The following is a 13,155-nucleotide window of genomic DNA, read 5'->3' as shown; positions in this document are numbered from 1 at the left end:
TAGGGGCCTTTTTTCCCCCCTGTTTGTTTTAGGTAAGTCATTTTAATTGTACTGGGTAATTAGAAGGTACACATAGCCAAGGGAGCTTTGTTATGGTAATTGCTCAAGAAAACCCACTCCCCAACTACCATTGCCATGTGTTGAGACACGTCTTCCCTCTAGTGGCAATATTAAGGTCTCTGGCTTTCACAGTCGGCAAGGTGTAATTGCAATATGACAAACTGTGCTTTAGGGAAAATCCTGTACATGATTTAGTTTTTTGTTTGGCTGGTCTTTATTTTGCCTTACGACTTTCTGTGGAGACTATCCTTCCCAAGGCTGGGCTAGGGATAAAAAAAATTTCATCTTAGGAAAATAGTCAAGGCGAATCCTGGGTAATGTCTTACAGCTTGACTTAATTCTACTCTTCTTTTTAATTACCTGTTTATAAAAACGTTTTTAAATTTGTTGAGATTACTTAATTCTTTCAGAAGAAGCACCTCATTTGAAATAAATAAATAAATTGCATTTATTTTAAATAGTCCATGTGAAAGACCTTTAAAGGGTAATTAATGCAAGTCTCTTAAGACTCTAAGTAAGATGAAAGCGATCTTTCCAAATCTGCTGGAGTGATTTGTTTATATAACTTCCCACTTCTGCTGAATTCTTCTGAGTCTAATAACTTTTTTTCTAACCGTTTGGCAATTTGTGCTTAGCTACAAAAGCCCTTGTTCAAAAAGAACAGTTTAATAATCTTTTCCCTGAAAATGACTTGAAGGGAGGGTATGGGTTTTGTCTTTTTGCTGTGTTTTTATTAGTGTTATCTTTCTCTGATAAATCATGTAATTACTAACTATTGGGGGGGGAATCTTATTGAACTCCTGGGTTGCAGCTTCTATTAAAAAGTGGAGCTTTGTTCAGGGACTGGGGATTCTCAGAATGAATGGCCAAAGAAATGGATTTCAGTTGGCAGAAAAGCTGCACACACACAGAGTTCTGCCTGGGGTTCGAGTCTTCTGGTTGGCACTCAGCGTTCATCCAGAGCTGCACAGATGAGAGTGGAAATGTTTATGTGTTTGTGTCAAAGAGCAGGATCATACTTTCTTTAAAAAGAAAAATGTAACCAAAGACACTTACAGAATGAGATCAGATTCAGCTCTATCTTTAGTGAACCATAGTCTAGCGCCTCTGTGGCATTTTAAGCCTTTGGCTGAGAGTGAATACAGCTTTGTGGTTCCCCTGCTTCTGACATGATTTGGTGCTCCCATATATTTGTAGGTTTCTTTTTTTTTTTTTATTAGAGCTTGTTTGGCTATAGGGCTGCTTAACACTGTTCTCAAACGGCTTTTGCAAGGTTAAAAGAATGCAGCTTGGTAACAAGTTTGTGTCATTTTAAATATATACCTCCCAGTAAATAAGGAGGAGTCTTGCAATCAATCCCTTTTAGTGTGTTATATGTTTCACCTGACAACTAAACCCTCTATTGATTAACCATTACTTTGTTAGATAATCTCGTGTCATTGAAGCCACTGTAAAAATTAAACTCTTTAAAATGTTTTACCCTAGCAGCAGTGTGAAAATTGAAAACTTGTTCAGAATTACAGCCAGCGTCCACAAAGAGGGTAGTTTTCAACAAACTGGTTTATGTTTGCATGCTTTATATGCAATATAAAAACATATTAAAGCACTCCAACGCAAAGCTATCTGCCTGTGGTGTTGAACCAGGCTACCATTTCAGACTACTTTTCCTTGATGAAGAAACCTCTTATTTTGATGAAAGGTGAGGAGAAACTTGAACAGTTTTGGTGTGGATTAGATGAGATATGTAAAAGGGTCAAGCTTTAAAGGTGAGCTGCAGAATTTTACTTTTCTGAGACTTAGTTCTGGCTTTGATTTTCCTGCTTTTCTTCCAGGTTGATCAATGTTCCCATGGGCATTGGAACAAATGAAAGGAGGTACTCTGATGTTGCAGTGTAGCATGAGACACCATCAAATGTTTCACCTAACATGAAGGGCTCTGCATTATTACTTGATGATATGACATTTATTCTGCTATCAGAATTCACTATTCTATTAACTAGGTCTATTCACTGCTAACTATTAGTGTGCAAACACAAGTATGACAATATCAGACCAAATCTCCACGTCCAGCTGTAATTTTGTGTCTTGCAGTAGCCAGTAACTGCTGCCTACAGAGAAACATTAGGAGACTATCACACAGTACTGCCTTCACAATATATTCTACCAGCTTCTTATGACTTGGCTTCATGAACCAGATGCAGTTTCTTCGTAACACTGTCAATACATTTCCATTGAGACCTATTAAATAGAGTGACATTACCTCTTTTTCCCCTGGACTTCAAGGGAGAACTAGGTTTTGTTCTGCATTTTGCTTTCAACCCTTTAAAACATATTGTAGAATATGTGTGTGAATCTTCTTTACCCTCTTTATTCATCCCACAAGGCTAATAATGCATTCTTCTGTGAGAATGTGAAAATAACAACAGAAGAACTTGGTAACTTTGCAGAGATAGTAATTTATGTTGAACTGTAGATCACTTTATGTTTTATTCTCAAATCTGCATCCTTATGTGTTGAATCCATGATAAATACTCCCTTTAATGTTCTCTTTTTCCCCATAACTTCTGTTGAGAAGCTAAGAGCTGCTGGAGGACTTAGTGATTATTTGGTCAGTGCATAGATCCTTATGTAATAAAATTACTGTGTAAAAGTTGGTTCTCATAGGAAAAGCACATTCTTCTCTCCTTCCGTGGCTGAAAAGGTTGGTAAGGAGAAACTGAAGTATCATTGGCATCTTGACAAGGGCAGAGGGATATCAGTAGCATGGGAATGCCGGGGTCAGTCAGACTCATCTACTGCCAACTCCAGCACTGTCAGTGGAAGATGCTGTTGAAGGAGAGCAAACAAGTCTGGTCTCTTTTGGTATTCTACTGTCCTCCTGCTCCTGCAGCATCTAGCACTGTTGCTCTTGGGATGACTGATATCTGTGCTGAGTACTCTGTGGTCCTGCTGTCCATGAGTTTGTTTAGTCCCTTTTTCCACTTGCTGATGATGTTTCTCTGCACGATGTCCTGGAGCAGCAAGCCTCCTGTGTGAAGAAATGTTTAATTTTATCTGCTTTAAATTTGTACTATACTAATTCCATCAAATATCACTAGTCCTGGTGGTGTGGGATTTAATGAAGAAGTTACACTGGAAGTTCAGTTGTTTCTCACTGAGATGTAATGTGTGGATGAAAGTAATAAAAATTAAGCAATACACTGGAATAATTATTTGTGTCTGCATTCTGACATGCACATAACTTTTGAATAGTGCATAGTGAGCTTCCTTCATTCTCAGAAAGTGCTAGTGTCTTTAAATTTAGCATTTTAGTATTTCACGATGTGCATTTGGATTGTCTGCTCTTTCCCATTTGTAAGTGTGAGAGAAAGCCTGTCGTAAGCCCAGCTTTTAAAAAGCTGGCCTGCTACCAAGGTTTGTGCATACCTGTCTTGAGAGGAAAAAGACTGACAAGATCTGAGTTCATGGTTCAGTTCACGGAGCTACAGGCTTCCTTGTTGCTTTCAGTAAATGCTTTTGTGGCTGAGCTTTTGATCTGCAAAGTGGAGTTAGTAGTAACTTTATTCAAGTCAGGGCTCCTCATAAAATTTACAGTATGTAGCAGATGTGTTGTGCATAAATACTGTGACTGGAATTTTAGGGGTTAAACTGCAAATGAAAAAAATCACAGACTGATGATAAATGGGTTAAATTACACAAATACAAATACTGAGCAAAGAATCTTATCAACTCTTCATGGGTTTTCCTCTTCACAATCTCGTTGAATTTAACTAGTACCATGCCTGTAAAATGAAGTTTGCATGGTATTGTCTGAATGTCAATGCAAAGCAGATGGTGTCAACTTTTTATTTATCAGCTGGGCTGCTACATCTAAGCCCCAATTTATAATAGTTTATGCCTTTCTGGTCTTTCTTCTGAGGAGAAAGTTCTGTGCATTCCAGAGCAATGGTTTTATGATGTTGGCAAATATTTGTAAGAGGCTAAGTTGAGTCTGTCAGACTTCTGTTTGCTTGTAGCCTAATCCAGTTTGAATCTGAACCTCCCCTGCTGAAAGATGCACTCTGTTCATCTGCACGACGCCTTGAAAGAATTCATGTGTTTGAATTTTTCAGTTTCTCTTTCTGGATCCAGAGACAGAAATTGCTCACTTGCTGCTAGTCACAGCAGATATCAATGTTGTGACATGTAAAGAGATCTCATGAGCCAGGATATTCTGCATTCCTCTCTGTCACCAGTTAGAGAGCTCACCAAGAAGTAAAATACGAACTTCTAAAGGAATGAAGAAGATAGGGCTTCTGGGTTCCTTTTTGTTTCTATTTCATGGTGAACTTTAAAGGGGCTCTGTAAATAGGTAAGGTGGAAAGGACTGTGATTTCCTGAATTTCCCCAAGATTCTCTCTACTGTGCTGGACCAGTACAGATCCACCACAGCCAGTACACAGAGTTCCCATGGTGGGCAGTAAGGAGTGTTTCATGAGGATCATAAGAACTTAGGTGAATGTTATAAACTTGATTGTGAACACTCAGTTCCCATCAGTTGGTGCTTACCATCCCCCTAGGCTGGGCATTGCTGGGAACACTGGCTTTGTGGACATATCTCCTATCACTCAGCATAACCCCCTTTTAATCTCTTTGCGTTCTTGCATTTGAGATCTTTTGCCATGTGTTCTTCTGCCATTTTTTCTGTTGCTGCTGTCTGCATCTTCCACAGAGTCAGGCCTCTGGCAGAGGGGCAAAAGGATGAGGTCATTTGTTCGTGCTTGGTGCTGAGGGAATCTGGCTCTGGTGATGTAACTTTGGAGAAGAGAGAGAGGTTTAGGAGTCCTTAACATGGCAGTGTTGTCCGCAGGTTTTTTAACCTGTAGCAGATTTGGTGTTGAATTAGTTTTAAATCAAACAAATAGAAATCTGTAGCGAGCCCTGAAAGAAAGATCTTGAGAGATTGCTAGTGACTATTACAGGGAGAGAACTGACAGGCAGTTCACTCCAAGTCTTTGTGCGTCTTCCCCTTAAGGCAATCTTAAAAATATAATGAGTGTTAGTACGTTTTACTTAGTGCTCTTGGAAATGTCGTTGTAACAAGTTTAATTTCATTTTTTTCAGCATGTTTCTTGGGTTTTCCCCACACAACTCTTTGAGGTAGCAATATCATCTCTGTGGTCCACTTACTACTCTTGCAACAAAGCAAGTTTGTGCTTGCTTTTGAGCTGCCACTTTTGCATGGGAGCGTTTTTCTTTAAGTGATGGCACATGCTGGAGGGTTAATCCCATACTGAAGCTCTTAGGTGTTACTGTATTCCTCCTTCTACTAAAAAATGTGAACTTAATCAAGTAGTAATTAAAAAGGTGTTGAAGGGAGGGGGAAGAGAGAACCTCCATTAGAAATTCCTGAGTTCTTCGGGCATATTGGTTTAAATGGCCAAATCAACCAAAATATAATTTTAAACCCACTTCATAAGTATTGTTCATACACTTCCCTTTGAAATGGGAGAGGCTATGAATAAAGTATTGTGCAAAGACTCTGAAGTCTGCAGCTAGAACTGAGGGCCCCCTGGGCAGGACAGTGTTAAAGAAAAAAGACATTGTACTTTAAAAATGAAAAAAGCTTTCCAAAATTGGGAAGATTAAATACAAGTGAGATGTGGTCTGTGTTTGCTCCCTTCTGATTATAACCTTCATACTGTCCCCATGTATTTTACCTGATAAAGTCAGGAGATGTTTATTAACATTTGACATACACCGTGCTAACTAATGTGTAGGAATCAGCTTGCTTTAGTTTTTCAGTTATGCAGCATTTTGTGAAAGAATGAACAAATGAGATCAGATACTTTTTCCTTTTTCAAAGGAACAGAGGAGAAAAATCTTTTTTTTTGTATATCAGAACTCTAAAATTGTACATAGCTCAGAGGACATGCATGCCCTGAACATAGGCTTTTGCTGTAAACTAGTTTATTTTAATTTGAAACATTTACACCTTAGGAAAAAGGAAATGTAGTAGAGTTGTGGGTTCCTGTGCCAAAAATGTGGTGCCTGAAAGAAAATCGTGTTCTTCTATTCATAACCATTTTAATCTTTCTGCAGACCTACAACAGCTGTGCCAGACTGTGCTTAAACCAGGAAACAGTGTGTCTAGGAAGCACTGCTATGAAGACTGAAAATTGTGTGGCCAAAGTAAGTAAGAGAACGGCTTTGGTTTTGAGAGGTTTTCAGCAAATTGTTCATTGACAGTCAGAGAAAAGTTCTTGTTAGAAATTACAGTTAGGAAAAAATATTTAAACAGAAAGTAAGTATTTTGGGTAGGTTTTTCTGTTCTTCAGTGTAGAGATTTCAGACTTGCTGGTTTTCTCTGCTGGAAAGGATTACTTGAGTCTTCAGCTATCTAGGACTGAAGGGTTCATTCTGCTATACAAGTAATAGGCTTTTCCAGTGGGATGACCTATGCCTGCCATGTAATTAGCTGTGGCAACTTCAAATGATAAATGTCCAGATACTAAAAATACTCCATGTGAGCTCTTTGTATCATGGTTCCTTTCTTAGCTGCCAGAAGGAAGGTGCAAAAAGAAAGACCTTTCGATTAAAATACAGTGAATGCTATATTTAAAGAAAAGGGAGGAGGGAGATACCACAGTCATAATGGTAAGAAAATGGACTTATTAGCCTATCACAGAAAAATAATTTGTTGAGAATTGGGGTAGATGTTGTTGAAAAAGGTGAGGTGCCATTAGCCACCCTCTTTTCTTAAAATTCAGCATAACTAGAGTAAAACAATGTACATCTAGGGCTGTTTGTGAATGGAGAACATTTGAACCATGATGCAATATGTCTAGAAAGACTGTGCAAAGGATGCATTTAGCCTTGTGCAAGCTTTGTATTTCCACTGAAAGGAAGTTTAGAATGGGCATGCAGGACAGATCAGTGCATGCAGCCATCTGTTACTGAAACCAGCTGGCATTTTGTTGCTCCTCTGTCACCACAAACCTGACCACTCAAAAGCCTGTTTTCTCTTTTGGTTATTTTATTCCTTGATCTTCTTGAAGTCCATTTTTTTCATACTTGGAATGGTTGTTAAAGGTGCCTTGTCCCTTCAGGGACCACTTTTGTATTGACCTTTAAGATAATTTTCCAACTAAATCTTCTCTGGGATTTTGCTGGTGAAATTTGGATGTCCCATTACTTTTGATTCTTGTCAGGGAATTGGCTGTCATAAAAGTTTGTCATGGTGCTTGCAGGTGGCATAGCACTCATAAACTGTGCTAACCTGCCAGTTGCCTCCCACTGCAGAAGCACTTCTGAGGGCAGCTACCAGTCTTGGTACAAAGAGCTGATATTTAATACCAGCACTTCCATTCTTGAGATGACTGGTATTGCACACTTCTTCCTAAGGTGCTTTATGATACAGAGGAGGTGAAACTCTCTCAGCAGAGCAGCTCTGGCTGAGTTGTCTCATCATGCAGCATCATTCTGATGCCATAAAGCAGCTCACAGCAAGCTAACTGGAGTAAGTCCATTCAACCCCATCTGCTCTATAGTGTCTTGTTTGACCTAATCGCTTCACTAAAGAGCAAGGAGGTACAAGAAGTACAGCCAGTTTAAGTGGTGCCTCTTTTAAATGAAATTACATACTTTACCATCTTAATGCCCTAAATTGTAAACTCTCCTAAAGTTATGTTTTTGGTGGGTGAGAGGTGTGGGTAGGGCTGAAGGCAAGAGCAGCAAGACTTGTTTCATGCTATTGAGAATGAATGTGAAGCGTCACCCTGGAGATGAAAAAGTGTATGTTTTTAAGTATCTTGTCTCTATATGCTGTTGGACAGTATATGTGTATGTATGCTCTAGGGCAATCTGCCATCACACATATATCAAAAAACATATATATATACATATACATGCATATATATACACATTTGTATACACACACACACACACACACATATATATATATGAAAAAACATAAAGACTTTTCTGGGGATACAATTCCTCTAGTACTAGCTTGCCTGGCTGTTGTACTCCTTTCCTTTGCCTTCTTAGCTACAAACCAAATGAAATAGGTTCTAAGAAAGCTTGCCTTTCAAATTCCAGAAGTATTGAAGCATTTATAAATCCAGCTATCTAAATGCAGATGGCTCAGTGATGGCATAGGCAAATGGCACAACTGTTAAATGTTCCCTAGGTGAAGGGCTTAAGTGGGATTTAAAGAGTTCAGAGGCCTTCTCCTAGGCTGCATGCACATGACGAGTTTTATCCTCTATGATTGATGTGTTTTACAGCCTTGGACTTTAAAATGTTTTGTCAGGAAGGTGAATACTGGAAAGTATAACCGCAGGTTTCATTATCTGCAGCACTTCTCCGAATGTATTTTGAGGGCTTCAATTTTCTTTTTAAACTTGCAGTGAAACACAAAAAGGATTACTTTGGAAGTTGTGATTTACCTTTTCTGATTCTGCAGTGCAGTATCAACCCTGACTGGGAGCCATAGTGTGCATTATCACATGCTTGTCAGATGTGTCAGTCAGTCTGATGATGATGGTTTTTCTAAAAACAAAATTTCTAGTTCTGCATCTACTTTCAGAAAAGAAAACTGTGCTGTGTTAACACTGTATAAATGGCACCTATTCATTGTGTATTTGATGTTTGTAAAAGTTTGTTCAAAGAATGAAATGTGGTTTCCCTTGAGGCCACACACATCAACATTGAGGTACTTTTTCTCAGACTGAAGCGCTGTCTGTCCATTGAACTCTCTTGTGAATGAGAGTTTCTGTACAGGATATCCAGATATAAATTACCAACCTAACAGGTGGCATTCTTCCTAAAATGGAGGAGGGGGGAAAGTTTGTAATAAATAGATATGCATATTCAGATATGGAAAGTCTTTCTGACAGCTCAAGAAGTTCATGTTTGTTAGGAAACTTTGTTTGGTTTTGTATGCGATGTCATGCTGCCTTTGCAGCCATGTGCTCTCAGTCACTTTTGCAAACCTATGAATTATTTAGTTTTATTCAGACATTTAAAAATAGAACTAGAATATCATGTTCTGATGAATCTTTGTATCTCGTTCGTAGCCTTGCTTTTCTGGTATTTGTCCTCTGAAACTCCACTGGTAGGACTTGGGGATGCTTGGGTAGAAGCCAGAAAGGAGCAGTGGAAATTGTTTAGAGTGTGCACATGTTTTAATTGAAGAGGTGGGATCTTAAATTAAAAATCATGTATTGTGATGCACAGATGCCACATGTGTCATCAGCTAACATCGTTTCTCTCCCATCTGTAGGAGTTTCTCTGTTACTCTTTTAGCATCTTTTTGCCCATTGCTTGTGAGCGATCAACAAGTCTGATGTATATCCAATATAATGTCATTGAAAAGGAAATTCAGTCTCTATTTTTGTTTTTATATGTGTGTGTACACACACAAAGATATATATCCAAACTCCTCCTGTTTGTCTCTTTAGAAACGAAAAAATGTCTGTGAGAGGATTTCTTTTTATGATACTACTTGTGTGCAATCACAAGTGGACAGCTTTCTCAGGAATTGGTGCTAGGTGCTTAAATAAGGTAGAAATGTAGCATGAACCTGAGCTCCAAGGACAGGGTGTTTGATTTTAATGAGGCTTATTGAAATCCAGCCAAATGAGCATCTGTTCCTATTGTTTGTTCCATATTTTGTAAGCCAGTATCTTCAGGCCAGATAATGGTGTTGGTGTGTGCTTCATCCTCAATTAGAGAGGGACACAGTTAAAAGTCCCTTGGCATCTGGTATGTCACTAGGATTCTTGTGATGCTCCTGGGTGTGCAAACAAGTTTCAATTCTGTTCTGTACCCAGGGCCACTTACTTTCTCTGGTGACCTTCACACTTTATATTTGATATGTGGCCAGGGATGCTCTGCTGTGTTTCCAGTCTCCTTGGCTGAGTCTTTGCATGGATGGGTTATATGTAGTCCTGTTTTCAAACAGAGGTCTTTCATAAAGCCCACTCTTTCATAATGTGGGCTGTGTTAGGTTTGAGTTTTGCTCTTTGCTTGGAGTCTGTTAGATTTTGCATTTCCCTGGATCGTGGAAATATCTTATTGATTCAAAGGGCTCTTTTATTTCTCAGCAAGAGACTGGTGTACAACTCATATCACAGCTCTACAGTCAATACCCATTTCCTGCATTTGTTAGATAGGTCTTTTCTGTTTATTAGCTCCTACAGTCAGTTCCAGTTCGTCTGTATCTGCTATACAAAGGAGTGTTCTCAGTTTTTATTTTGGACATTGAATTCTTTCCTGCTTGTGCCAGAGATAGGCACCCTGTGGAATACCTGCCACAGACAGCACTGAGACACCTTTGAAATGGCATACAGCATCCCCAGGTTTCTACTTAGTTCTGAACTCAGCAGCAGCTGGGAGAGGTTTTCTGCCTCTATTTTTATCTAAGGGAAATTGGAGGAAGAAAAATGTAATCATGCACACCACCCTTGAAAAATTAGACTTCTGTTTCAGGCCACTCCTTGCTACTCACGTGTGATAACTAGTCCTGCTTTTTAAGGTCCCGGCAAACCAAGGGACTTCTCAGGCTCTTCTAAGCATTTTGAGTCTTCTAGGGAATCTTTGATTACTGCTCATTGTAATGATAAATGTGCAGTGGTTAATGTATTGAACTGGTAGTCTAGAAAGGGTTTATGTATACCCTTTATCTACAGCACTGTGATTTTATTCTCTGTGGCCATGATGGCTTTTCTTGCTTCTCTTCAAAAAGGGAACAGAATAATACTCTTCTTGGAGAAATGTTGTGAAATGTATGATATTTTTTTGATGCTTGGATGAAAAGTCCTCCTTAAGTACATAGAGGTGTTCTGCTTGCTCGGCAAGCTGCGTGTAGTGTACAAGGGGAGAGAGCTCTGTTCTGCTCAATTCTGGAAACACAGAACAGGCCTTGGCACTTACAGTATGCCATGTGAAATTTCCTTTCAAAGATGCATCTTATTATTTAGCTATTGCTATACATTTTACACTCAAGGATGATTCAGCTAAAGCAAGGAGTGGTGAAAGTAGCTGGTAATTGAAATCTTCCTTCCTTTGTCAGTTCTTTCTGCATTGCTACTTCCAAATTTTTAGAACAAACGTAGTCAGCACAATAATAACACTGAGCCAAGAATTTTTATATAAATTCAAAGGAGAAACCACAAGTACTCTTTAATAAAGAAGCATTTAGGGTTCCAGGCTGGATGTTCCAGTTGGCAGTAGGACAAATTGATCTGAAGAGTGTCCCTCTTGTACTCTCAAGTCCCTTTATGTCACAGATTGATGGCTCTTTTTTCCAGAGAGTGTCCCTGCATTTACTTTGCGTGAATAGCACAACCAACTCAGAGTTCTGCTGTGATATACCACTGAGTCAGTATATCTTCAGAGAATGCATAGTTTTATAGTGCTTTTGAAACCTTTCCAGTACTTGGGACTGAAATTAGAGCAATTTGATCATGAACAAATATTATTTGACTAGCAACATTCAGTTTCCTGATACTTGTTCCACTGTTTTAATGAGAAATTATGTTCCTTCATAGCTTAATTTTTAATATTAAGCTTCTGTGTTGTGATGCAGAGGGGCTGTCAGTAGACATACTTCCAGTTCCAAACCCCTCAGTAAGAGTGTCCCCTTTTGTGTCTTGGATATACCTTTCTCTGGGAGGGACAGCAGTTTTTGAGGCTGTTGCAAACTGGATAAATGCTGCCTTAGCCACTGGCTAATAAGGGTGTAAGCATATCATTTTACTCTTCTGTTGTAGGTATGTAGGTATTCCTTCTGTAATGAGAGGGTTGTGTGGATGGCATGCATTGCAGGGACATTGCTGGGATTACTTGATGTGCAGAAGGTGCTTCGAAACTGAATTCTCAGTGTTTAATGGAAAGTTTATCCAAAACCTTGTATGTCTACTTTTATCTTAATTGTTTCCTTTTTTTTTTTTTTTTTTTGGGTCAAGACAATCTTTATGCTTTATCTTCCCCTTGGTCTAATAACCTCTTTGCAAATGACCGAGAAAGAAATGTGATATTCCTGCTCCCCCCACTCTACCCCACCACAGACATTCTCCAGATTTTGATAGACTTGTTTTATTTATTTCCAAAATTATATCCGCAGGAAACAAGCTGTTTAAATTCAGATTATGCTGAAGCAAAATGGTCCTGGTATGAGAAGCAACGTGCTGTTTTATGAGCGCAGAGTCCCTTTTCTCATAACTGATTGATAGTAAATATTTTCCTGAAGAATTATTGCCAACCATGAACAGTGCAACTGTTTCACTTTTTTTTTTCCGTGCTACTTGCTATACCAGCCATTGTCTGTAATTAAGATCTACAATTCACAATGCAGACGTTTGCACTTCCTCTGGGTCTGAGCTATTTATAAGGCATTTCAGCTGTTCAGAGTTTCTTTTGAGTGTTAAACTACATGTAAACAGGCTTCTTTAGTCTTCAGTTATGCAAACATTGTGGAGTGCTTGTCATTTCTGCTTCTCTTACCACCCAAAATGACTTTGCATGTCAATGAAACCACAAATTAAAAAAGAATTACACTTGAGGGTTTTTTAAATGCAACAGAGGCTTTGAAGAAATATTACTATAAAGGCTAACTCATACATTGCTTTATAGCTGAGGGTCTCTAAGTGTATTCTGGAGATCAGTTCTCAAAGCTCTGCAATAAGGATGGTCAGGCAGGTGGTATGCAAAATCTTGATATGAAGAATAATTTTCAAAGTTTGGTCATCTCGATAGAGATGTTTCTACTTTTTGGAGCTCTTAGTTTGGAATCTCAATCAAGCAAATTGCATTACCTGTGAAATTGAGTTCAGTACATACTGGAAGGTCTCCCACACAAATGTTAGAAACCCCATCTCAGGTTTGACTGGTTATAAGGAAGAGCTTTTTCGTGGTGGTGACAGTCAACTGGAGCAGGTTGCTTGTGGACACTCTGTAGGGTCCATCCTTTGAGGTTTTCAAGACGAGGCTGAATGAAGCCCTGAGCTACCTGGTCTGACCTCATCATGCACCCTGCTTTGAGCAGGAGGAGGCAAGGCTGGAGAATTCTTGAGCTCCCTTCTAAATTGAATCATCATGGAATCCTCTCAG

General features: G+C 39.0%; 1 protein-coding gene across 10 annotated transcripts in view; it reads left to right on the top strand.

Annotated features, from left to right (window-relative positions):
* BTRC (beta-transducin repeat containing E3 ubiquitin protein ligase) overlaps positions 1 to 13,155 on the top strand; it is a 116,842-nt gene that overhangs the window by 54,845 nt on the left and 48,842 nt on the right. For 8 of the 10 annotated variants that reach the window (XM_064663138.1, XM_064663136.1, XM_064663131.1 and 5 more), the window contains one exon: positions 6,142 to 6,231. The exons of the other annotated variants lie outside the window; for them this stretch is intronic. In XM_064663138.1, coding sequence (XP_064519208.1) covers positions 6,142 to 6,231 — 90 coding nt within the window. The remainder of the gene's footprint in view (positions 1 to 6,141; positions 6,232 to 13,155) is intronic. 10 annotated transcript variants of the gene reach the window in all.

This window comes from Pseudopipra pipra, chromosome 8 (assembly GCF_036250125.1).
Source record: "Pseudopipra pipra isolate bDixPip1 chromosome 8, bDixPip1.hap1, whole genome shotgun sequence".
In the NCBI taxonomy this organism is placed as follows: domain Eukaryota; kingdom Metazoa; phylum Chordata; class Aves; order Passeriformes; family Pipridae; genus Pseudopipra; species Pseudopipra pipra.
Note: the sequence above shows the minus strand (reverse complement) of the source record. Positions and strands in the feature narration are given on the sequence as shown.